Source organism: Anser brachyrhynchus, assembly GCF_964034855.1.
Source record: "Anser brachyrhynchus genome assembly, chromosome: 4".
In the NCBI taxonomy this organism is placed as follows: Eukaryota; Metazoa; Chordata; class Aves; order Anseriformes; family Anatidae; genus Anser; species Anser brachyrhynchus.
In genome coordinates, this window is record NC_137698.1 from 20,242,934 (window position 1) to 20,270,786 (window position 27,853).

The 27,853-nt window shown below is 36.3% G+C and overlaps 1 protein-coding gene across 8 annotated transcripts in view; it reads left to right on the top strand.

Annotated features, from left to right (window-relative positions):
* The window catches only part of FAT1 (FAT atypical cadherin 1), a 109,310-nt gene that overhangs the window by 29,843 nt on the left and 51,614 nt on the right, over positions 1-27,853 (top strand). For all 8 annotated transcript variants that reach the window (XM_080590125.1, XM_080590124.1, XM_080590129.1 and 5 more), the window contains exons 3-4: positions 6,150-6,464; positions 27,495-27,556. In XM_080590125.1, the coding sequence (XP_080446251.1) occupies positions 6,150-6,464; positions 27,495-27,556 (377 nt within the window). The remainder of the gene's footprint in view (positions 1-6,149; positions 6,465-27,494; positions 27,557-27,853) is intronic.

Sequence of the window (27,853 nt, forward strand, 5' to 3'; positions counted from 1 at the left end):
GAAAGGCTCTGAGATATTTCACTGGTGATAATTAGTTCTAGAATCACGGTTTATACCAGGTACTACAGACAGGTATAGTACTTGTACGTAGTATGCCCCAGTCTGCTGTAGTCTCTTTTATTTTGTGCACCATAACTGTTAATAAATTTTCATTCCCCTCACCCCTTTGTTTCCCCCAAAACCACTTTGCATAAAGTGGAGGAAAAAACAACAACATACATAATACACAGGGTTGCACTTGCCTACTGTCCTGGTTTGACTGTGCCTCTAGAAATTACTTAAGGGGAAAAGGAGGACGAAAGAGTATGGATGTTCTTTGACTCCTCTGGGGACTGCAGAGAAGCAGATAAGCACTATGTCTTCTATTCTGGATGCTTGGTTGCTCTTTATTTATTTATTTATTTTTCTCATCCTATCAAATCTGTTATAGCCTCTGCATTTATACAGCTCAGGGAAAAAGATGGTATAAATTTCTTATCGTTAGAAGACAAAGCGTGATAATGTTGTAATATTTAGTAAGATTTTACTTTAAAAAGAAAGAAAGAAACAAAAAACCACACCAAACCACTAATCAAGGACTCTGATGTGATTATTTCATTGTTCTAAAACGACTAAGTGAAGTTCCACAAAACTTAAAGCAGCAATTTGACCAGAAAAATTGCAGACTTCTGAGAGATGGGGTTCTTTGGACCCATGTCCACATAAAAACTAACTTTATAAATACTGGTAACTTTCTAAAAAATATATGCAGCCTATGTAGTGGTAAGAGAGATGCAGGTAGTAAATGGCAATATGTACTAAGCTGAATGCCACCCCTAATTCTATTTTTAATTGAAAAGATTGTATAGACTTTAGTGATGGATTACAAGAGTAAGTGACTTACTCTTTCGTCAGAACTCAAGCCAGCATTACAGTCTGTGTTGGTGTAAATGCAGGCTCGTGCCGCTGAGGGACAGCATGCCGTTGGTAATAACATGCTTAAGCTACTCTTCTTTAAGTCTTTAATTGGGATCGGCTGTTCATTGACAGTCATATTTGATCAAAACCTGTGTTCCTGCAGTTCTTAAAATATTGCCTTTTCCCCTCAGAGATGGCTTTTAGGCAGCTGAAGAAGCTTTTTGATTTGTCCAGCCTATTAGAATTTAGATTAATTAAGTTTGTAATCAGATTTCAAAAATGGTGTTCCAGGCCAGGGATTTCTCTTAGTTTGGTTCAAACGTCGCTCCCAGGGCAAGTTCTTCTAAACTGCGTTTTCATGCTTCGCTGAGAAATGATTGCGGGTTTTGATTTCCATTACAGAATCATTAATATTGTTAATGAGAGTTCTCATGGATAAGTACACTTAAGGAGGATCATCCCTGGGAATTGGGGGTATTATACTTTGAGCGTTTGTTAATCAGATAGAATTGGCATAGGTAAGACTGTCAGATTTGAGATGGATTTATATGTTTATTTTTGTTTTAAGGGTGACTTTGGTTTTAGTGATTTGGGTTATGGGATTAAAGTTGGAAGTGATGTTGGTTCTTGGCAAGAGTGGGGTTAATGTTCTAATTTTTCCCCATTTGCTGTATTCTTAAACCAGCCTGTTCCTCCATACTGAATGCTGTCTTATTTCTGTAGTACAGTATTCACTTAGGACTTTTTCCTTCTTATAATAAAATCAACAGAAAAGTCCAGTTGCATCAAACAGTAGCAATATCTAGTCTAAAATTTCATACTCACAAAGATCGTAAAACTCAGCTGTCGTCTTGCAGATGACTGAGAAGCATTTCATCAGAGCTCTTTTGTACTCCCCTCTGGCGGTTAGCAACTGATGAATATGAATTTATTTTTATCATAACCACCTGAAAAGCTTAAAGATTGCATGTCCAGCCAAGTGAAAATGTTTTTGGAATACTCATTTCAACATATTTTATGAACAATAATATTTACAAGTCTTTGGGATTATCATTCATGCTAAAGATTCTCTGGTGGAGCTCTGTGGAAGATTTATCTACTTGTCTTGCTACATAAAAAGCAAATGGTTTGTAAAAGTTAAATTTACTGATTTGCACTCAGCATAGAGAATAGGAAATTTGCTGACTAAAGTTTTTTTTTGAATGGGAGAAGAGTTGGAGATAGAGCCTTTAACACATTGAAGATATAATAGAAGCACTTAAGCTGTACTCCCTAAATGCGATTTGCACCACTAGAAGAAAAAGGCAAAAATACTTCTAAGAAGCCGAAACTTGCTGCTGAAATTGATGATACTGATTAACATGTTGCTGATACTTAATGGATCTAGCTGATTGTAAGATTAAAACAAATTAACTCTTGCTTGGATTGGTTTATTACTACTTTGACATTTGATTTCCCATCATTATCTGCTGTAATGACTGGTGTGAGGTCAGATTGTGCAGTAATGTTAGAGGGGAAAAAATCCAAGTTCTGCTGATTGTGTTTCCTGACAAAAGTGCTGAGGCAGGACCAGAAGAATTCAGGTTTTGGTAGTCAGTGCTTCCCCCCACCCCTCCCAACCTCCGCCCAGGCTTGTGTACCAGATCAGTGTCTGCTCCATTTTATTGTTGGGTGGCAGCAACGTGGAGAAAGTTGAGTCACGCTAGTAGACCAGTCATGCCTTTTCTATCTGCTCTCCGAGCTCTGAGTAATGAAGAAGAACAAGGTGTGGTGAGCTCCCCCACCCCCTCAACATGCAAGCAATAGAAGGAAATTTTTGCTCTATATCCTCAGGTCTTCTTTTACATGGCTTTTATACCAGAGGAATGTTATTTTGGGTCTTCATTTTAATATTGTCAAAGTAATCCACTTATCATGCATGATGTCCATCTAATACATTTTCCAACTTGCATACATACCTGTCTACTCGATCTATTTTAAACTCTTAAGTGGGATGGGTGGAGGATTTTTTTTTTTTTTTTTTAAGTAACCTTTGTCTCTAGGAAGTGTTTGTTTAGGAATTAATCTGTTAATAACAATAAATGCAAACAGTTACGTAGCCTTTTTTGCATATCTGAATGTTCATAACATGTTCTTTCTAGCTAGTATAAACTTCCATTTGTGGTTATAAACAGCAGAGAAAATGTTCATCCAGCAATTCAGTGTCTGTTGGGTGAGAAACATGAGAAAAATGGAAGAGTAATTTTTAGTGAATAACATTTTGTGTTACTTTTGCTAATGCACACAGAGTATCGGTGACCCTGTAGCAAAATGGAGAAATTCTGAAAACCAGAGCTACCCTGCTGGGCAAAAATCTGTGTTATATGACTTGTTGAGTAGTCAGGTAATCAGACAAATTACAGCTCTTTCATTGGGCATTTCTGCAAAAGTCAGTGTCAAATACGCAGCAGTAATGCCAGATAGGCAGAACTAATTTGAAATGAAAAATGAACCAAAAATACAGTTGCCCATTTTCTCTATTGTAAAATTAGTCACTATCCCTGTATCCCAGTAATGCTTCTACATATTTCTTTCTGAAATACTTACTGTTGTTGGTTTGGTGTGGTACTTTTTTCTCCCCTTTCCCCTTTTAGAGTATGTGATATAAGAGAACGGACACTTGAGAAATGGCAGTTCACGAAAGCATAATTGGTTCAGTCTTCCTTTCCTTGAGAGAGGCTTTGGTAATTAAGGTGGTAGAATCTGTAAATGCCAGGTGAGCAGATTGCGGGAGAGCTCCACTACTGTGAGAGTCTCTGTCTCTGTTTTTAATATCAGGCAAGGCTATCTTAAAATGAATCTGCCACTTCTGATGTAGTTACTGTTAGGAATGCAGGGCAGGTGTAAAATGATAATGGTTGCTCAGTTCAGCACGTAAGCGTGACCACTGTGCTCTGCACAGACCGCAAGCAACAGAGCAGCATTGCTGGAAGCCCTGCGAAGAGGGAATTACAACAGGCTAGGCTTGTGTTTGGGAGGACATGAATGTTTTACAAAATTTTCTGAGGCATGCACGGAATCTACCCAGACTGAAGATGAAGTGCTTGCATGCAACATCCAGCATTTAGGTTTAGAAATGAGGCCACAAGAATTAACACATTTATTTACTCCCGGGCAAGTCTCCTGGCTGAAGCAGAGAAATGCAAAAGGTGTAACATAAGCAAGTTACAAAAACAGAATCCAGGTAACTGTGCTCAAGACTAGGTCTCCTTTTTTGAGAGAGCAAATTCATGGTATCCTATTTAAAATCACTCTTTATATTAAAATGAGAAATGGTGCAATTAGCCACGGCACAAATCAGCGTCTTTATAGGATTTTTCTATAACAAACTGCAATTAAACAATGCAAATAAATACTGAGCTAAAGAGATGAATTGTAAAATGTCAGTGTCCTTAAAGTGAACACCTTGACTTGGTTTCTGATGGTGTTCCTCTGCAAAGAAGGAATTTATAAAGCCACCAGTTAGCTTTCAAGAAAACTTGTATATATTGTATGTAATGCATATAAATATTTTTTTCAAATTGCAATGTTAACCTGCCCTTGCTTTTCATCCCAGTAGCCCGAGACTGTATACAACCAATTTCCATACTGACACCTGGTGGTAGTTCTGGGATACTGTATTGCTTAAAATACTATATATGGGCATCTTGCAGGTTAAGGTATTAGATGCTATTACCTCCAGCCCTCCTAAAGTCTTACTGACAACTTAAAATATAAGATGGTCACCATCAACCCTTCATACATTCTCCCAAAAAGCAAAGAAAGTAATGAGTAAATGAGTAATTCCTCAATATTTATCTAATTTTGTTTAGCCTGAATATTTAAAAAATAAAAAATGTCTGGGATATGTGAAGGAAATCATATCTACAGTTATTCGTTTTTTGTAGGATTTCTTGTGAAAGCATAGTGGCATAGTTCATCAAAGTGCTATTTAACTGACAGTATGCATGTTTTATGAGTAGCTGGGCTCAGGAATATCATGTGAATATATCTAAAACCCAAAACTGGGACCCATGGTGAAATTTTGGCTCATCTGAACTCCAGTCCAAATTAGGTTAAGTATAATATTATAGTATATAATAACATTTTTTCTTATCAGTATAAGAAAAAATAAGAGCCGTGTCAGAGCCTTTCGAGATTACCGCAGGAGTGGCTGCAAGGTGTTGGTCTATCCCTTCCTCTGGAATGTATTTAGCTTCGTTTTAAGTTCTATCTAGAAAATGTCTTGAATAAGACAGCCAGTAAGAGCAACTGGATCAAGAAAATAAAAGTGCAGTTTTATGGTGCAGTAACTCTGTGAATCTGCTTGATGTTCATCCCCTGACAAATAAGTTATGCCATGTCACAATTTTTTGATATACAACATATGCATTTTATGACTGTAGATTGTAGACTAAGGTGCTTGTAAAAATAGGGCTGTATTTCCTTCACAGTGGATAAAAATTTGAGCCCCTCATTATTTATTTAGTTCTGGTTCAGACAAACTGCTGTATGAGGTTTGTGAGTTGTCTAGCTGTTCCTTAAATGGTAATTCATTTTATGGGTGCTAAAATGAGCTAGGCGTTGCTTTCTGTTATCAAAGTAATGGCAGCCAGTGGTTGGTCATAATGCTACAAAGGTTGCCTTGAGGTCTAACTTTGTTTTCCTTTTCTGTGAGATTTCTATGTGAGCCTAAATACTTATGCACATTAAGAAAATTCAGTTAAATAATTTACTTGGGCATGTAGATAAGAATGTTTTACATTTAAGTATATTAATATGTGTAACAATAAACAGATCAAGAGTCTGGTATCCAAATCAGATAGTTTAATATACTATAAAATACAGTGTATTAATAAAGAGGTTCATTCAAGCCCCCCAAAATTGTGTATTACTCATTATATTTAATCCTTTAGGCAAAACAGTTTTTTTTCAATAGTGTTAATTGATCTGATAAATCTCAAAAGACAATGCAAAGGAAGTTAAGTAATATATTGTGTTAATAGCTGGAACACGTAATCGTTGAAAAGTGTTTTATTGATTTTGGTTTTGGTGTTTTCAGGTTAGCTTTAATGCTTGTGTGTGTATATTAAACGCAGCTTGTAGAATCAATGTCAGTTATCCTGAACTTGTTGATTTTTTTCTCATTTTCTAAGCTTGTTGCTTGCTCTGTTTCTACACACTTCTGGATATTTATTGATCGTTCTCTGTTTATCTTTTGTCCTGTTAAACAGGTATTATTGAGACAGCTGATCGCCTGGATCGTGAGAGTACTTCATATTACTGGTTGACTGTTTATGCAACAGACCAAGGTGTTGTGCCTTTATCATCTTTCATCGAAATCTACATAGAAGTTGGTGATGTTAACGACAATGCTCCTCAGACAACAGAACCAGTTTATTACCCAGAGGTCATGGAAAATTCACCTAAAGATGTATCTGTCGTTCAGATTGAGGCATTTGATCCAGATTCTAGCTCAAGTGAAAAGTTAACCTACAAGATTACAAGTGGAAATCCACAGGGATTCTTTTCGATAAACCCCAAAACTGGTAAGTACAACACAATGTTTTATTTTAAATATGAGTGAATCAATTTATTTGCATAAATATATAAAATGGGCAAAATCAACATCTTTGGTTTAATATTGTAACCATGCTTCACAGTAGTTATAAATGGGTATCTTGTCTCTGTCAATATCAGTAATGTTTACAAACCTGTAGAAGACTATCTGAGAGTGAAACTGTTTGTTCAAAGCACTTGACATCCACACCCTGCGCATTTTGGGAAGGTTTACTTCAGAGTACCTTAGCTTTAGACTAGTCAGTGTCCATTTGCATTTGTAGTGCTGTAAATGTGCTCTTAGAATACATCTTTTAGCTTAGCTTCATCCAAACTGTTTTTAGTGGTCTCTCTCTTCAAATTTTCATTCATAGTTTTTTAGCCAATGCCTGCCCCCCTCATCTTGTCCACCAGCTAGTGTTAGCCAAGACAATGCAAGGGGCTGTATGCATAACTGTTGCCACTGTACAAGATACAAAACCTGGAAGGTAATCTATATGTGTGGCTGATGTGTAGTGAAAAGAAAGTGTGAATTCAGTGCTTGATTGGAAAACTTCAGAAAAACTTACTGAGGGTTTAACAGGAAAGTACAAATACAAGAAATAGCTCACCTTTTAATATCTGTGAATTACAAATACTGAAGTATATGTAGGGCAGAGAGACAGCAAACAAATAATCCATTTAAACTGAAGCTGCAGAGAGAGTTTAAAAACAACATAAACGTTGCCCTCCATCCCTTGTGAATGCATGCTGAGAAAATAGGTATTCTGGATATTCTTAACGCAAATCTTCCCTGATATTAAAAAAGAGGTAGCTGGGTAGAGCATGGTTCAGCTTTTTAGGTAGCTTTCCATAGTACGAATTACAGGAGACTTTTCTGATTCACTCAAATTTCTCAGAATCCAGAGATTTTTAGACTAGAGATGCTATAGACGTATAGATGGTGATTTTAATCTGTAACAAACCTAGTAAGTAGAAAGGCATGACGGAAACCTTGTTATTCATTTAGCTCTTTGCTCATTGATGGATGGAATTTCAAGGGAATTTAGAGGAGAAAAAAAAATTATGAGTGAGAAGTGTTTTGAAGGTTGTGTTAACACTATAGCCTTCATTCTGTTTCATAGTTGTTTCAGCTTAGGGTATGAAAGACTTGCATGCTGCATCAGCTGCAATTGCTGTGTCAGCAAAGCTCTGACTGCAAACACAGGTATGTTATTTGGGTTATTTCTGACAATAATTTCTTAGTGTGTACTGTCTACTTGTGAGACGCTGCCAATAGGCACATATGAAATAGCTATATCAAGAGAATGTGTTTAGTATTGTTAAGGCCTATATCTACTATGTTTACAGAAATGCTGGTTTACAACAAAGGCAACCTACGAAATAAAACAAGAAATATTCAAAACCAGTCATCTAAACTGGGCGCAGTAACTGTGTTTCTTTTTCTTTCTCTGCTCGCACACAATTCAAAAGGAAAACTTTTGTGGTTATTCTTTATACTCTTACTCCTCCCTTCTTTCTGTTTTTGGAATTCAGCATTTGCCTGCTGCTTTGATATTTCTTGTTGTCTCAATCAGTGATACTGATTTAAAAAAAAAAAGGGGGGGCAGAAAAAAATACCTGTGAGTTACCTGGAAAGAATTTGACTGGCTTTGGTGCTCAAACTGCAAGTGAACATGAATTCTACCTACACTTACTCTTTACTGTATATAATTGTCTGATCTGCTTGTGTGCGCTATATCCTTGTATCTTCTATACTGCATTTTCTCTTCCACTTTGTTCCGGTCCTTTTCAAGTCCTCTCTGCTTTCCCTTGTGTAGCATTTTCCAAACTTTGTGTGAAGGACAATTGCATGCCTGCTTCACATAAGTTTGGAGGTGAAGAAACATCTTTATTCTTATTTTATGGGTAGAAAAATCAGTGTAGGAAGAGACTGTGACTTATCTTCAGACAGAGTTTGTAGTTTTCCACATCAGTAGCTTACTGGTGATCTCATTTATGTTAGAAAGAGAGCTTGAAGGAGCCCACACACAAGATGTTGAAGTGATAAAGAACACTTAATAGAAAGCTAATAAAGATTTTCTGTCAAGAGAGTTTCTTACCTGCCTTTATTGTGGCATACATACTGTAGAAGTAAGTATTGCAGTCTGGAGTACTGCTCAGCTCTGCATTAAAGGGGAAAAACAAATGGAAATAATTAAGTCATTAGATTGTACAATACAAGCACTGCAAAGAAAAAAAATCTCTCTCTGATTTACGTTCAGCAAAGGGGGAAATGTTGTCTTTGAAGGTGGTTAGAATAGCAGAGATGGGTAAATTCCTTGGTGTCTACTAATGCTACAGTTATAATGCTAGATAGACATAATAAATGCAAGAGGGAGGGAAAGAGAAGAGGTGGGCAGAGGAAAAAACTCTTGCTGATTTCTGTTGTGTTCCCAGAGCACATTCAAGTAAGTTCAATGAAAATTAAATAGCTAGCCCTTGTACAATGTCTTCCATACTATATAGGACACTAGATTTCATGTCATCTAGTGGATGGTATTCTTTCTTTCTTCTACATGTTCAGTTTGAAACTGAATCTGCAGTAGATAGTAACATAGTGATCAAGGTGAGTTTTGAGGTTATCACATTTGTTACTTCTAAAGTCTGTCTACTAAAAATCAGATCTGTTTAACCTGGATAGGTCTTATTACGGGTGAAAGCTCTTTCAATAGGACTGCAATGTTAAGGAGCTTAAAGATCACTTTAAAAGATTTCAGTTATTGTTGTAGTTATAACACAGTGTATTTTATCCCCCTCAGTTAATTAAAACAGGACTCAGCTGAAGAGTACATTTGACCAGAGTTAGTGAGATCAAATCCTGTCATGTTTGCTTCTGCAGATATGTTACCCTTGTTGGACCTTGTCAGGCTGTCACGCTCTAAGGTATTTGTCAGAGGAAGAGAAACCTTTGCAGGGCCCCAGGTTTCCCTTCCAGCCAAAAGGGAGATAGGTCTGGAATATGAATCAAGCTTTTAACTGTATGCCATTGTAACATTGAACGTGACAGAGTGAAAGTTAAGCATCTGTTACGTATGTTACTTTGGTTGGCTCTGCAGCCAAGGACTGTAATGGCATTCAGTCCAAGTAAAGCAAAGACAAGTGTTTGGGTTCTTAAAATATGTGGTGAGTGCTAAAAATACATTTCAGCTGATACTATGTTATTGTCTCCTCTCTAGGTCAAGGATCCATCTTTTTCTGTCTTTTTATAGAATTAAACACTGTTGTATCATGGTCTGTGGCTACAACTCCCACACATTATAGTAATATAGGTTATAAATAGCAATAACCTACATGCAACTTATGTCAAGTAAAGTACTGCTGTCTGTTCTCATGCATGTAGCTAGTTTATTTCTAGAATTTATAGCCTCTAAAATAGGATGCATGTGTGTATTTGTGCAATAAGCATGTTTTTTTTTAGGTGGAGAAACTGACATGGACCTTTATAGGGGGTAGTGCGTTTGTCACAGAAAGATTGTTTTTATGACAAGAAGTATCGATTTAACTGATCTGCTGGAAAGAAAGTGCTACTAGCTGAAGTACTATCTGCATGCTTCTTACAGTGATCAGTTTCTGAGTTTCCAATAGATCTTCATTGACACTTGAAAATATTTTAATTATTTTAAGTTATGAAATAACTTCCTTGAAAAGAAGCATTGCTAAGTTTTTCTTTGCATGCAGAAATTTCGCTATTTCACTCTTTGGACCAGGATATATGACACAGTACATTGCATGATATTTGCAATCTTTTCAGATACACTTAGTCTTTGGTTGAAGTAAATGAAATACAATTGTCTTTAGTTTGGGAGTTCCCATATTATGGAGGGGGAAAAAAAAAAGCTGCTTTACATGTAAGCTAGCTAAGTGTAATAAAAATAGTTGCCATAATATTATTTCCAGGAAAGAATTAGAGCAAAAACTAATTGCACAACTTTCATAGTCAACCTGAACAGAACTGTAGGTTAGTATGTCTACAAGAGCGTAGATTTAGACTGGATATAAGGAGGAAATTTTTTCATGGTGAGGCACTGGAACAGGTTGTGCAGAGAAGTTGTGGATGCCCCATCATTGGAAGTGTTCCAAGTCAGTCTGGATGGGGCTTTGAGAAACCTGTCCCTGCTCTTGTTGGGGAGTTGGGAGTGGACTAGATCTCAGAGTCACTTCCAACCCAGACTATTCTATGAAACTATGTAAAGTCTAAGTACTTTATATCTACTTAACTTCTTGCAAAATAGGTTATAATTAAATATGAAAGGTATTGGGAAGGAGTTGGAATTGGCAGAAATTGATGCTATTCAGAACACATCCTGGGGCTACTGTGCTTTATCTTACCACTTAAAACTGGAGCTATTATGCTGAGGATCAGGAAAGATTTGTGCTTTTAACAACATTCACGTAATTTTCTAAAGCAAAGGATTATGTCAGAGTAAACATTTTCTGGTTTTTGTGCTTCAGAACTCAGTCTGTGTTATTTTTTTTCTGGTATGTATAGTAGAAAACAGTAATTTTTCACTTACTGTGGGTGTGGCTCATCTGCTTGTAGGGGTTTTTTCTTTTTCTTTTTACATTTTGTAATTGCCTTCTAAGAAAGTCAAAGATTTTGAAACTTATCGAAATACTCTTTAGTTGCTAACTTTCATTTTTAGAGGTGATGGAGAGTTCTATCATAATATTGTCCTGCTTATACGACAGTAAATATAAGGAACATAAGCTGTCAGAGTGCTCATCAGAACATGTCTTTTTCCTAGGTGTTTTATTCATAATCTGCTGCTATAGGTAAATTTCAGATACTACACCATTCAAATGGCAAATGCCTTTAAGAGTTCTTAGGCTCCTTGTGTACAGGTAGAGTTTGACAACTATCCATCCTACCTACCTACAAGTACAGGTGGTATCTATTGGATACATTTGGGTACATTTTGTCTGAGAAAGCAACAAATTGGGCAAAAAATGTATGTGTTAGGGAATGAGTAATAAGCTGTTTCACTTAAGCCATTGATTCAACTTCAGTCTCTTGTGGGAATAAAATATTTTACATCTCGATGAAATCTTCCTCTCCTTCAACAAGATCTCTTACTTTAATAAACGTCTGTTCATCTTCTACTTTTTTGAAGAACTGTACTCACATACCCAAAGTAAGCAGAGGAAAATGTGTAACATCCTTAATTTGAGTCTGTCGGCTCAGCAGGTGTTTTATTATCAATTTATTCATTAATATATGCAAATTCTGTCAGGGGTAGTATATTGACTTCAGACTCAGACTAAATGGAATGCTTATGTAGTATTTGTTTTATATCTGCATATATTATTTGTGTTAGATGTGGATGTTAAAAACTTGTTATTGGAAACTTTTCTTCAAAAAACTACTTAAAAATCTATATTGGTTCCTCTGGGAAACCTTATTTCCTTTGTTTTGTAGATGAGTCTCTTAGTGGTCTGGAAAACAGAGATCATACTTTATAGTATTTCAGCTATACGCAGTGAATTACATCCTTGGTTGTTTTTGTAAAATATTCAATGCAAGCATTTAATATTTTTATTTTGACATGAGCACAATTACACTGGACAAATTTATGCTTTTGTTCCATCTTTTATTCCTTCATTTTATAATATCTTGATTTGCTTTATTACTTTTGATGAGGAATATTTGAAGCATGATAGTTAACATGCAGTAGTTCTTAGAAAGTGGAACGGGTATTTAGTATGGCATCTACAAATAATAGCTGATAATATTGTATACAAGTGTATATTTATAAGCTGTTTATGAATTATGTCGTTGCTAGTCTATATTGGATTAATCATTCAGAAATGGATCTGTTAGTGCCAATTCAAGAGAGTTATTGTATTCATTTTACTAAGAGCTTTCAATCGAAACATGTAATTTCATTTCCATTTGAGAAATGAGAGGAGCATGAATTAGATGATTTTTACTGTTGTACCTGGCAGGAATTGTAAAGGTAGTAGGCAAGCCAGCTCCCCAGTGTAAAATGTATACTTAGAGTTCCTCAGTGTGACATTGTAGTGGACTGGAACAGAATTTTTGTTCTGTCCTTGCTTCTTGTGTTTTGTAGTTTTATTTTATTTTCATTCTTTCTTGCGGGGCAGTCCCAAGCACAAATACAAGCTGGGTGAAGAATGGATTGAGAGCAGCCCAGATGAGAAGTACTGGGGATATTGGTTGATGGAAAGCTCAACCTGAGCCAGAATGTGTGCTTGCAGCCCCAGAAGTCAACCAGATCCTGGGCTGCGTCAAAAGCAGCGTGGCCAGCAGGGCAAGGGAGGGGATTCTGCCCCTCTGCTCTGCACCTGTAAGACCAATATAAGGACATGGACATATTAGAATGAGTCTAGAGGAGGACCACAAGGATGGTAAAGGGGCTGGAGTACCTCTTTTGTGAAGACAGACTGGGGGAGAAGAGTCTGGTGAGACCTTATAGCAGCCTTCCAGTACCTAAAGGGGGCCTACAGGAAAGCTGGAGGGGGACACTTTGTCTGGGAGTGTAGTGATAGGACATGGGGGAATAGCTTTAAACTAAAAGAGGGGAGATTTAGATTAGATATTTGGAAGAAATTCTTTTCTCAGAAGGTGGTGAGGCCCTGGCACAGGCTGCCCAGAGAAGCTGTGGATGCCCCATCCCTGGAGGAGTTCAAGGCCAGACTGGATGGGGTCCCGGGCAACCTGGTCTGGTGGGAGGTGTCCCTGCCAATGGTAGGGGGTTGGGACTGAGTGGACTTTAAGGTCCCTTCCAACCCAAACCATTGTAGGAATCTGTGATTGCAAACTTGAAGAAAGGTATTCAGTTTTAACTGACCAACAATAATGGTTCAACAGAGTCAAACACAAAGCATGGATATATAAGAGCTAAGAACATCCTTAATTGCTGCAGAGCTAGAGCTATTAAACTGAACTCTCCAAACAAAACAGCTAACTGAACTGTAGGCCTCACTCTGTATCATTTTCACACAGATAGTATTGTTTTGCCATGTCATTATTTTAAAAGATAGCTACTCCTCAATGATACAGGCTTCGTCTAAATATGTCAAAGATTGCTGAGATGAGGTGTCTGAAAGAAGCCTGTAGTGCTTTCTTGTAAGTGGCAGGATATGCAATGGAATGGCAAAGACTCCATTTGCAAAGCTAAAGGAGTTCCAGCTCTTCTTAGTATTGCTGAACAAAAGATTGGGTCCTAGTCAGATATCCATATATATAGGATGAAGGAAGACCCTTGCACACTCTTTTTGATTACCTTGTCCATGTATTCACCCCAGAAATAATTTCTCATCCTGCGAAATAAGGTTTGGAGTTTTTTTTTTTTTTGCCAAATTGATTTGCTTACTTCCATTCCCCTAGGACTTCTGTTACATTTATTGTATTGACTAGATTTGGCTTGGGGAAAGAATCAGGGCTGGGTAGTAAATAACATTTTCTCCAGAAGCCATCCCTCAGTTCAGAAATTGAAAACAATAATAGCAAATGAGGCAGGGAGCTACTTGATGTTGCTTCATATAAGAATTTTGAGTCAGACATGCAGGAATGCTGAGTGCAAAAGCAGAGCTTCATGCCTTGATATGAGAGCTGGCACATAAATTCGAAAACTAGACTTGGATTCATAACCTGGGTAGGAAATTAACAAAATTATTTTTGAGTGCTCACTACCCAGTATTTCAGTTTTGCAGGTATAAAATAGGAATAGTTGCACTACCTAATTGCATTGGAGTGTTGTGAAGGTATTCATATTTATGAAGCACTTCAAGTAGTATTATGAGAATTCCATGGTCATTCCTTTGAAATTAGTAATCTGGTGGTGCAGGAGTTAGACCATTTAGATAAGGCCTCACTTATCCAGGGAATTCCAACAGAAACATTGAGTGATTATCCATTTTGGAACATAACTGTGTCCTGTGCTCTGAACGAGGCCTGAGTCTGTGTATCTTAACACACACTTACCAGAAAGTCAACTTCAGATGACTTTGCAGTCTTGACTCTGGAATTTCCAAGCTGAGTGACTAAATCTCAAGATTAGTGTTTTGTATAGGATTTAATATTATTTGATTCAACTTCTGATCATATTTTCTTTTTTTCTATGTTCTTTTTTAGTATCTAAAGTTTTTGAAAGTACTTTCACTAAAGTGATCCTGCAGTAATTTAAGACTGTGGCAGTTTGTTTTCTAAATTATACTACACCTCAAATATACATTATGAAGTTAACAACAACCTTCAAGCTGAGTTAAAAACCTTTTTGTATATACAATCCTACCATATAATGCTTTTTTGATATAAAAAGTTTGTTCTATCAAATGGGGATAGAAGTTTTGGTAGCACTTAGTCTATGGATCTTGCTCTCTGCTTATTAGTGTCTAGCAAACATTAGAGCATTGAATTTATAAAATTATAGTAGCTCATGGGGAAATCATCTGCCTCACGTTTATAACAATTTACACTGTTTGTACCTTTAAAGCAGTATCTTGTGTGTGTGTTTGAGTTGGAGACTGAGTGAAGTGAAATAGGAAATGGGTACAGCTGCAAACAACTTCCATGGGTTTCCGATAACGCTGGAGAATTACTCAGGAAATGAAGGGGCAGTGACCACACAATAGTATACACTTCATTTTGACAAAGAAAATCTTTGTTGTTTAACTACGTGTGGTTTTTAATCCCAATTGAGCTAATAGTTTAGAATTCAAATAAAACAAGCACTACTACATTACACACAAGTGTGATTTACAGTTAAATAAAAACCCCAAACACTGAAATTATTTTTCTTGCTACTTTAGCTGACAACAAATGACATGCTCCATTATTGTTCATTTATGTCCCACAGCTCAAAGCGTGTGTAACAACAAATATGTACCCAACTATTTGTCTGTCTTTCACGTGCAGAGAAAATTAAGCATTTCATTATATTGACTGTAGAAGAGATTTTTTTCCTTCACTTTTATTGAATATGTGAACAGAATTAACCCAAATGTTTGTTAAACTTCTTCTGCAACTAGAGAGGATTATATGAGTAGACAAAAGTTTATATAGACGTACTTTTTTTTTTTTTCCGAGCCTGGGAAAACAAGTTTGTATCTGTGAAATTATTAATAACATCTTCACAGTCACTATACAATTTTTAAAGATTTAACATTTAAAAAGATGGAAAATCTGCTGTGTTATAGATAGTTTTTTATTACTATTTGCAAGCACTTATGTAGAGATCACTTCTTTTAAATTTTTAGATGATGGTGTTAGGGCTTTTTTAATTAATATTCTGTTATATCTTTAGAAAACTAAGCTGGGAAGAGCAAAAGGGGGAGCAAAGTAGCAGTGCAGCAGTCCTTCCCCTCCCTCTTTCTGTCCTGGAACCACATAAAGCCTTCAGGTCATACTCTGTATGACCTATGTAATGAAGTGGGAATTTAAAAGAAATTGAGATTTTCTTTCCATTATTCACCTTTACTATACCATGTCGCAGAAATGGTGATGGAGACATAGTCACTATATAACTAATTTTTATATAACTCCATTTTGAGATGGAATATATAATGTGGGAAATTACAATTCTGGCCAGGGAAGAGTTTTTGGTGAGATAGTGTTATGAGCCACTTGCATAGTACCACCGCACATACCACAGTATAATGGCTTGCAGAGGTATGAGTCTTTCCATGATAGGCTCTCTGAGTAGCGTAACTGTAATGAAGTTTGTATATCTAAAAACACTACTACGTTAGTATCAATTTCCTATTACGAGATGTTTATTCAGTCAGAAGTAGTGCCCATATCAACGAACTTGGCTTGATTTTTTTTGAATGATGAAAATAAAAGATCAAAATCAGAGTGATTATAATTTATTTTAGCTAAAAAAATTCACGAGTCAGTCAAAAGCTAAGTGATCTAAAGAATTTCTGTCCAAATTTTGAACCAAGACATTTGACAGCAGTTCGTAATCATCTCTGTCATGAGTGTTGCATGGAGGACTTTACATACAGTCCGGTTGCAAAATCAGTTCCTTTTAAATCTGTAGGTCAAAGGCATTTCAGGCTTGTTATAGTTGTATTCTGTCTTGTAAATATAGAAAATAACATGCAATTAAAAGAAAAAGAAGAAAGAAAGAGCAACAGCATTGTATAAATCAAACACTCACTCAGAAGCAGATATTTTTGGAGTTGGTTGTATAGATAGGTACTGCCCTCAAACAATAGCCTGTAATGGTGTAATAACAGTAGTGTTCTTAGTGTCATTTGAACAACAATTTCCTAGGTAATCTTGTAAATTCATATATTATCCCTAACCCCTTCTTAACGTCAATGGGGAGAAGATAATGAGGAGGATTATATCGCACAGGATTGTTATATTGTTGCCTGAACTTTGCTTTCATTTGAAAGACTGAAATGAGTAGCCAAAGAAAATTCCAGGAAGGTTATTTGTAGGCTGCCTAAAACCCTGAAATATCTCAACATGATAATTTGTGTCTCATTTATCCACATACTCACAATATTGGAATTGGAAGAAGGCATGTCAAAAAAAAAATAAAAATATTGAGAGTGATTGATTATTGAGAGTGTTAGAACATATGATGTTACTACCAGCATACTACTCATAGTTCTTGCCTTGGTTCCTGTGATAAATGGTTGAAAAGCCTCTGCCAAATCTCATTTTCAAATCTTCCTTTGCAAGTTGTTCAAAAGCTATCTGTATTTTACTAATAGAAAGATAGTTCTGTTTGTTCCTTTCTTAAGGAGACACATTCTTGAACTTGCCTACATTTAAAAATGTAGAAGACTGTAATTTTAAAATTGGATTGCCACTTCCACAGTTGACAAACCAAGACCAGCCATCTTTTGCAGCTGGAGAGCTTTCTTAAGGAAATCATTGTGATTTGATTTAGTGAAAAGCAAATAAATAAATAAATAAATAAATAAGCCATATAGATAAAAATAATAAGTATCCATGGATGGAGGTTCAGAAGGTGAATTTTGCCCTTCCATAACCTGTATTTTCAAAATTTTAAAGGACTGGATTTTGTCCATAACAGTCAGTTAGTTAGTGTCATATCCTTTCTCTGCAAATCATTTAAGTAAATATTATTTTTCATGTTTCTGTGTTTTAAAATGTAATATTAGTTGCATAAAACATAGTGACCTTCACAGATCAGTTTATATTTTATTAATTAATATTTTCATTTAATTAAAGTTAACAAGCTATATTATGTGTGTCTTCTTACACCTTCTGTGTTTTTTGTTGTTGTTTGTGACAGTGTCAATTACTAATATGGTGGTGTCATGGAAGTCTGAGCTACATCTAAGCATCAAAAAGTTCTGGTTTGTGCTGGCAATATTTTATGGTCTTGCACATTCAGATCCAGTGGGTGGTCTCATTTGTGTAAATATAGTCTTAGATGCGCCACAATAATTGAGATCAAAACCCACCCTTTAATGTTTTGTTTCCATGGTTGTTATAGTAAGGGAGACCACATAGGAAACTAGTACTTCTGTTAAATTTTCTGGCATCCCATAGGGTTATTTGGAAACTACTTTCCTGAAAGGCACTTCTTCATACAATAAATGCTTTTAACTAGACATTTTGATTTCCTGTTTAATATGGAACATGCCAGTATAATTTTTCAGAAAATTTTAAACAACAGTTCTCATGGTTTAAAAAAAAAAATCTAGTAGTACTAAACTTTACTCTTCCTTCTATTAATATACTTTACTGTTTGGAGAATTTATTAAATATCAAAAAGAGTTCAATATTTTGTCATGTTACTAAGTTGTTCTCAACCGAAGCTGTCATGATGTACATGCTATAATTGCACCAAAACAGACCCTGGTATCTATCTTAGTAAAAATGGTTGAATTACACAAGAGCAAGTTTGACGTCAAGGCAATAGCCAACATGGAAACCTGCTCCAGTATTTTCTTTGAAGTCATTCAAAGAATTAATAATTAGCTGTAATAACTTTTAAAATCTCTTCATTAAATTTTAGGTTTGTGTAGAAAGATGTAGTTGAAATGCATGAAGGCTCTGATTTTATGGTTGTTGATATGCACCTGTAACTCCAAATCTGTTTGTTGATGAATATGTTCAATTAACTCAATGCAAAAACGTCATGATTAAAGTTTGTTTAATTTCAGAGACAGTATTTACCAACTGTTAATAGCTTTACCAGCAGACTGAAGTCCAAAGAGTATTTTTTCTTTTTTATGAATTTGCTACTTCCTGGCAACATACATAATCCATATGTATGTTTCAGTGGTATTAAGGGAGATTAATTATGAAAGTGCAAAACTGTGACAGAGGAAGTGGCCTCAAAACTCATCTCTCTCCTTTAATAATTGTTTTTAAATATTTCTCTCAAATAATTATGACTTTTTAAAGCATAACTAAGCGATAGCCACAGTGAGCTAAAAACTTCATTTCCTTGCTCAGGGAAAAAAAAAAAAGCCAAGTTTGGAAAGGAGCATAAGGTTTCTTTGTTCAAACACTACAAATGCAGCAAGATAATGTTAGGTTTGAAAAGGTTGTTCAAGGTGTTGTGAGATTTTATAGCAATAATTCTGCACTTACTTATTAAAGATAGTACATCTCAAAACGAGGGAATAAAGGAGAGTGATGAAGATAAGGTTGGTAAGAGAGTTAATTCCTCTAGGAATTTGGGCTTTGAATGGGTGTGACATCACTGTACCAGATAGGGCTGATGGCAAGAGTATTTTTGCAAGGTCAGCAAAGAGATAACAAACTTAAAGTCTTCTGTTGATAATAAGAGCAAAGTTGATTCTATGGGAAATTTGTCATCACTGTTACTAGCTTCCTTTCAATACTCACATTTAGGTTTGGGATTTTTTTTTTTCACTCAAATTTATTTTAAACAATTTTTATAATTTATTAAGTAGGTTTGTGTGTGTGATTTTACCTTATACTGCTTATGACTTCCAATTCTTTTTTTTTAATCTTCTCAAGTACATGAGAAACAACCTAACAAAAGAATACGATTGCCAGTAAAAGCAGCTACTTACTAAATGCTCTCAAGCATTCAGAATGATGGATCTTAGACTTAGGTTAGTTTTTCCAGTGGGTAGCTATTGTGCATGGGGAAGGGTGTATGGGGGAGGAGGAAGTGGTGTGATTATTTATATAATTATATTATTCCCCAAACAGTTTTACTAGTTAAAAATATGTATATATATATATTGCAGAAGTAGTTACACCATTGTCTTAATAAATAAAGGCTGAACGTAAAGTACTCCATGACTAATTGCAAAGCTACATGGTTAATGTTATAGGATACGTTTTGAACAGTTTCCTATAATTATATGGTTACTAAACACAGATTTTATACTTCAGCTGAAGTATAGCTCAAATTCCACTATGTTTATTGGATTGAATGACTTGGTTATTTACGTAAATTGTTTTTTCCTCTGTATACCATATGTTAATAATCTTTGGTGGGTTGTCTGTCTTTGCTCTCTGCTTGCAGTCACTAAAATGATTAATGAGCACTCTGATCAGCGAATTCCAGGTCTTTGTATCTGGATGCTGTTAAAATAGTTGAGGGAAGTGATTCTTAATAAGTGCAAGGTGCACATAGGAAGTTATACTTTGTAGTTGTACCTTTGAGTAATTAAATTGCCTGGCTACTGATTAACTTGAAATGTTGCCAAAGATTTAAGTAACTTACTTTTTGACCCTATATACAAAGCTTGCAGTCCCTCCTAGTAACATGTAACAAACTTATAAACACTGATATAGTTGTACCTCAATAAATGGCTAATGTGCTGACACAAGCACGCCCCTATGGTCTAGGCTAGTTATCCCTTATTTAATGCAGTCCTGGGTTGGGTGGAACCAAGATCTCAGTTATTCATTACGTTTCTTTTCATAGAGTACCGTTCAAAGGGCAAGACATTTATTCAACGGGGGTAAGTGTAACAAAATGATTTTTGTGTATGAAATCTAGAGTATATGCATCAGCATATGAAATAGGAAGTAAGGAACTGCCTAAATAAAAGAAGGTGATCTGCAAAGCCAATAAAGTCTGGACTCCTGTGAAGCATTTTAGCCCTTTAAGTCTCACCTTGACCTTGCTGCATGTGCGCTGGGAATGGCTGCTGGCTTTTGCCTCAGCAGCTGCAGGTGGGAAATGAAGACAGAAAAGCAGCTAAATGCTGAAAGACTGTGCTGGTTGAGTGCAATCATGCTATACTTAACAGAAAGGGAAAACTGATTTCAGCACAGGATACAACAGTAGCATCTCTGTTTTAACCTTTCTAAAGCTAGCTCTTTATAGGGTGGTGAAACCCTTTTCTGTAAAATAATCAAATCATGCATGAATCAGGTTCACACATGAAGTGGAAAACTATTCCTTAAGCCCTCAAAGTAGATTTAAACTGCCTAGAAAAGTCGGTTAAGCACCAGAGTAGGAGGAGAAACCTGGGCTTTCAGTCTCAAATTGGTCTCATTTTTATACTTACCAGTCTTTTGTTAAAATAATAGGAATGATTACTTTTAAATGCTTCACTTGAGCAGAAAAGGGATTTCTAACTGTGTAGCACTTTTAAATGGTAGGGCTAGTTTCTTTTGGGACTGTATGCTTATAATCATATTTTCAGTACTTGAAAATTATTGGTGATGGTTTTGTCAGCGGTTTTATTGAGAGCTGTTAAAGCGCTTAGGTCAAGGAAGAGCTTGAAAAACAAGTCAAATTGCTAAGGAACAATCTTCAGGGACGTGTAATAAAAGAAAAAAGTACCATTTCTTTATGGTATGCTCTCTCTAGTATGATAGTTGATTAAGTTTTTTGGTTTTTTTTTTCAGCTCAGCAGCCTGTATTCATAGTGATATGTTACAAAGTCTCACTGTCTAGCTTGAAATCATCTATATATGACTGGTGGGACATGGACTTTATATTTTATCAGCTGCAAAGCTGAAATCTGATCTAAAATCCCTCTGCTATTGCTTTCCATTGACTTATTTTTATTAACCTGTTTATTTACTTTGGTTGTAAAGCAATGTTTGGCTTACATAGAAGACAAGGTTTGACTATAGTCTTGCCAAAAGTATATCTGAACATAGTAACAATAAAGAATTTCTTTAGAAAGGAAGTATGAACCTTTTCTGATGGTCACTGTAAAATAAATTAAGTGCAAATCATAATTAACTTGAAATCAGTTGAAAGAAAGAAGACGGGGGGGGGCAAGGAAAAAAAAAACGCACTTGTTTTCCCATGGCCATGTTGAAACAATCATGGATTATTAATCATTTTATCCATTCTTTCAGAAAATGTTCAAATACCAAAAGCAGTTCCAAACATCCTAAGAGATCTTCCTGACAGTGAGACTTGAAGTTCAGTGTGTTTACTTATCAGAGAAGTCTAGGACGTGACTTGATCACATTGAGTACTTTCATGAGGAGGAAACTACTATATCATACCTAAGGGCACAAGAGCTTCTTGAAGAGATGTAATTGGTCATCACTGTACAGAGAATGTATCCTGTAATTGACCCGGTATGTTAGGGTTGTGTTATGTAGTAGTCAAAACTAGGTTATCATTAGAGCCACGTGTAAATTTAAAATCCATACTTAAACTCTTACACTGATCGATATTTTTAGACATTGTAAAGAAGATTCCAAGATAATAGCTTTTAATATTTATTAGTAATTTACCATTTTGGAACTCAAACTGGGGGAATGGAAGTGTAAATAATTACAAATAAATTGATCTAAAGCTTTAAATTGAGTTGTACTAAAGCAGTCTAGAAAAAAACATTTCTGCAGACTGATTATGGTTTGCATTCAGCAGGGAAGACAAAAATTTCTTCAACAAAATGTAACTGTAAAATTATGACTACCCTTATCAGATTTAATTCCAGTGTCTTGTATCTGTTGTTGTTGATAATAATGTTATATCTGCTTTCCATTTCCTTAAACCTTCAGTGCCAATGCATTCAAAGATCAGAGAAGCTGTATTTATTTTTGTACACTACAGTTCAAATACCGTTACACTGCATTCAAACCAAACATATCAGCTCCAACTCACTGCAAGAAGCTAGCAGACTTGGCACCTGCTTTAGTCTTTTGGATTTTGGGGTTTGGGGTTTTGGCTATTAGCCTTGGCTAATAGCCAAACTCCCACCCAGCTGCTTGCTCCAGTGGGATGCAGGAGAAACTAGGAGAACCAGAAACAAAGAAGGCTCGTTCATCCTGGTAAAGACAGGGGGATTGCGTACTGACTGCCATCACTCCAAGGCTGACTCAACTTGAGGGAAATTAACTTAATTCATTCTTAATCAAAATAGATTCCAATAGAATCACTGAGATGATCCATGTGGCTAATAGAGTGGCGTTACTATTCTTAGCGTGCTGCCTACCTACTGTCCTAGCAATTTTTTAGAGTTTGCTATTTCAGTATTGATTGGAAGTTGTTGTTGAGGTGTTATTTTTCAGATATGGGACCGAGATGCAGAGGTAATGGGATGTAACTAGGCACTGAGATGAAAACGTGGGATAGAATAAATCCCTACTAATGTCAGCTCCCTTGTGCTATTTTTTTTGTAGCAGTTTTCTTTATATTTATGCAATTCAATGCTGTACTTGCATTTTTGTCTGCTTAATATTGTTTAAAATGAACAACTGAAACAAATTGTATTTGGATACAGTTGTAACTGGTTTGATTTTGCAGTAGACCTCAAATAGTAGATATCCCCTGAATGTAAACTCTAAGGAGGAAGGGGGAACAATACAATTGTTTGTTACCTGGTGTGGGGTTTTTTGTTATTGTTGTTTTTCTCAAGGATGTTTACAGTTAGTTTCAATTCATTACAGTACTTCTCCAGCTAGTGAGGCATAACAGCTGTGGTTTTATCCAAAGACTCTAAATTATACAGCTGCTGTTATGAAAATGTTACTGATGAGGTGAGTTTTGAAACATTACTGAATGCAAAGATTGAACTAATTTTCTAAAGGTACTATTTGCTCATCATTAGCTTAGAAATGTTTGTTATAAACTTGTGTTTTCCCAAGGATGCCTGACCTATCTTGACTTACTGTGCACTGATTCCCAGGTGGAATAACAGTGATGGAAATTACTGGAGCTGATAGTTCCTGTTGTGTTCTGGGGGGGACAAGAGTGGAGAAGAAGTGTGCAATAAGAGGGCGCAGAAGGAAAACAGGAAAATATGACTGCAAAACAATGCTCTGTGAGTCAGTTTTGCTTCGAAAAGGAATGCTTTGTCACAGTGCTCTTTCAAACACACTCTGTCATTTCTCTCATTCAACAGTGAACAGATTCTCCACACCATGTAGTAAGGATCTCCGAAGTGATTATGTTACACACTTCTTCAGAAATTAATTAGAAATCATCTTTCATTGTCACTTCTGTGCTTTGCAGCATTGGTAGCTAGGTAGCCAGGGCTCACCACAACCCCAGACTAGCAGCAGAAGAGTAAAGCATTTGCTCTAATACAGTACAGTGCTGTGAGTTTAAGGACAGTGGTTCGGCTTTCCTGTTATGGTGCCTTCTTTCATGTATTTAAGACAAGTATTTAAAAATATTTTATTAGAATTGAGAAGCATCACCATAGATGGAAGATGTAGGAGTTGGCTTAGCTAGAGGTTTGCAGCAGTTTTGGCAACAGAGGCAGCTGATCAGACAATGACGAATACAGTCTAGTGAAAGTGCGGTGCAAGTTTCATAGGACTAGCATGATGGGGACAAGGATGGCTTTGTTGAATGTTTGTTGGACAGGAGAGTAGGGACAGAGGCTGGAATTGGGGGCCATTTAATGGTCAGGTGGGGATTTAGTGTATGCATAAGTGTGGATATTCATTTATGTGTGTAAAGGGAGGGCAATGAGATCTCCAAACTGTTACAGGAAAGAGGGGGAACTCAATCTAAAAAATGTGAGAATGTTAACTCTCAGTAGAAAGAGCAGACTGTTGGCTCCTGTCATGGGGAGCTGAGTTACTTTAAGTCCAAAGATTCTCCCCAGCCATCTTAATGGGCAGTCAGAAAAGCCATAGTGCTTGGATTAGGAATGCTGGACTTTATTATCCTGGCTGTAACTCTGAAATGCTCTAACAACAAATTAAATCTATCAGTGCAGCACTGGGTGTTTAGAATGTACAAAAACTTGAGGGGAAAAAAAAAAAGGAAAATCTCAGTGTTTGCTATAATCAAACCTTTTATAATGTTAAGCTGTTTTGAAACAAACTTCACTCAAGCTAAAGTTTCACTTAGGAAAGTGGCTAGCAGTAAAGGGTTAAATGCAAAGAATGTCATGCATGTGTATGTGATTCTAAATCCAGAAGTGTTACATTTCCTTTGTTGGCACTAGTTTCTGCTGAATTTACAGGATATATATGGTGAAGACTAAGCCCTTCTGTTAATGGCCTGAAGTGTTTTAACAGCAGTGTGGCATGCTTGGTTGAAAAGGTTGGAAGATTTAACAGATCAAAGCATTATACATTTTGTTCATACTGGATACTTATCTATCTGCTTACCTTTTTGAGTTCTACTGAGCAGCTTCATTAAGAAAAATTATATATGGAATTGGATTTTCTTTAACAAGCCACTGTATGTAGAATAGTGGAACAAGATGGAATTCTTTTTTAGAGTGCTTGCAGCAAAAGTTTTTTTCCCAAAGTATTAGCTGGCATTTATTAGCAGTGGTTCCAGTCCTTATGGCTCCACTGGGGAAAAAGTGGGTAGGAAACTGCTGAAAGGTGCCGTCTTTCTGCTCTCATGTGTGCGCAGTTCTCTGCTTGCTGCTGCCATGAGAGATGGAATCTAATATCGTGCAGAGGGTGCAGACTGAATATGGGAAGTGTATTCAGAAAAACACAAGCATAATGAGTTATTTCTTCTGGAATTTCTTTATTCTTGGTCCTCTAGAGACACCCCCTCCCCAACACAGGTATTCAATAGCTAAGTCTTTGAGTGGCTGTGCTGAAATTTACCATTCTCCCTTGCAACTCCAGTGAGTCTCAGGGGATTAATGCTTTTAATGCTTCATGGGAGGGCTTGTGATGGCTTTCTCCAGAGGTATTTGATGGAAGGGAGTGGTTAGGAGAGTCTGGATTTGTTGAAGTCACCTACAAGTCCCTTTGCTCAATGGAAGTAGATGAGGCATCTGCTTGGCCATTTGTTCATTTCCAATTAACGGTTCTGTGCAGCTCCCCATAGAGCCTGTGAAAAAGAAGCGGTGTGGTTTGGCCAGCCTCAGCCAGGAAATAAGGAGAAAGCTTTGTTTAGCGTATGTGACAGTAAATATTTCCAGTTGTCATTGTTCACAGCTCTGTAATCTCTGGGGGAAGATGTTACCCCAAGGATGTTAATACTTTGACACATACTTTCCTCCCTCCCTCCTAAATTCATAGCACTACCACAACAGTTTCCCCCCCTTTTTTTTTCATTCATACTTTCCTTGGAATTAAGGGCAATTATTTCATAATACTGAAAATAGATATCGCAAGGATAGCATACATATCTTCTATGTGTTGCAAAAGTATAAAAAGATGAAGTAGAAGATGGTAGAAATTTGTTCAGAATACTAGGTGTATGATGGATTTGATAAAATGGCAAGTCAAATTGCTTGAAAAACAGGGGGCAGATATGACCATAAATGGTTGTTATTTGAACTATTTTTTGAAGAACAGTTGAACGTTTGACAGCTGTAATATTGTCTTAGATGCTTTGTTCATATTATTTAGTACAGGCTGTCTGTTTTGTTGGAATATGTAGACTACAATTCTGTTTTGACATAAGCACTGGATAGCTATGCACAGATGGTGTACAATTCTGTTTCTGTTGGCCTTTCTCTTTTAAGTGAAATTGAAATATTTATTGATGTTGCTGTTCTTAATTATATGCTCAGTTTTTACCAACTGTGAGACAACTGCTTGAGTCGGGCAGAACTAGTACTGCACCTGAGCTAATGAGCATATTTTTTCTGGGAACTGAACCCAAATAGTGGTGTTAGCTCGGTTTCTTTGCCACACAAAAGCCATTAAACTGTTTGCAGGTACAAGTTGGCCCTACAAACTGCCATCACTGTTCACTTGGCACTTAGCCTGAGCTAGTAAATCCCAGCTTGGCTTTGCACAGAGCTCTGTCTTGTATATTTGCATGCCTGGCACATTTAACCCCCACCATGGGCAAGCCATTCAGCTATAACTGAAAGTTGACTGAGTTTACTTTTCATGAAACTCAACAGCTAAAATTTTGAGCCTACTATTAGGGAGAATTATATAGCTAAGTTCCTTTTGTATTTAGATTTTATTCATTTTTCATCCTGAATTCTTTGACTTTCCTTATTTAAAGCAAAACTTATCATACCTTCCTAATGTTGCATCAAATTTGTATCAAACTCTTGCAACAATATCTAACATCTTGCACCAAAAGCTCATCCTTCTTCTGTGTTACTGCCAGCAGCAATACTGTTTGAATCTTCAACTTTGCTAAATCAAGCTATCAGATGTGTCCACATGCACACATACTCAAATTCCTGTTTCCCACTATCAGTGCACCTCTTCAGGTCATCCTTATTCTGTTAATATTGTTAAAAATAAATACAAGCAGATGTTCCACTGAACTGATTATTCAAATTATTTATGTAGTATGTGTAATCACTCTTTGAATAAGGTATATGAGCACCCTTCGAAAAAATACTTCTTGTGAGAGAACTACATAAATCACTGCTGTCAGAAACAAGGCATGCACGGATGGGTCGGAAAGTAGAACTGCATCTGTTGTCTTAAGGCCTACTACAGCTTAGCTTTCAGATAACAATAATAATAAGCTTTCAGATAAGAATATTTTCACAACCCTTAAGGACTGGAAACCCCTCAACCATTCCTTTAATGAAAGCTAAGTGCTGCAAAAATGGAAGGGACCACCAAAGAAGAAATTGAGGTTGGATATATCGGTGACTACAGGTTTAACATAACCCCCATCCAGATTATTTTCTTGGAGGATTTGATGAATTATTCTTTTATGTTACAGGTCTAATTACAACCACATCTAGAAAACTAGATCGAGAACAGCAGGGAGAACACATATTGGAGGTAAATAATTTCTTTAATTCTCTGAAAAACAGTGACTGTAAGTTAATTATTCTTTTACAGAAAGTTAAGTATGCCATACTTGATTACCATATGAAGAACTTAGAGAACTGTATTTCAGAAGTAATTTGTTTCTGTGTTCATTAACTATATTGCAATGCACAAAGCTATGCATTAAAATAGTGTGTTGGGAATTTTTGTTAAGAATTACGATACAAATAAAGGCTATTTTTTGTTTTTATATCAGTAAGCCAAGATTTTATTTCAAACAGTACAAAGACATGATTGTTAGAAAGAGCA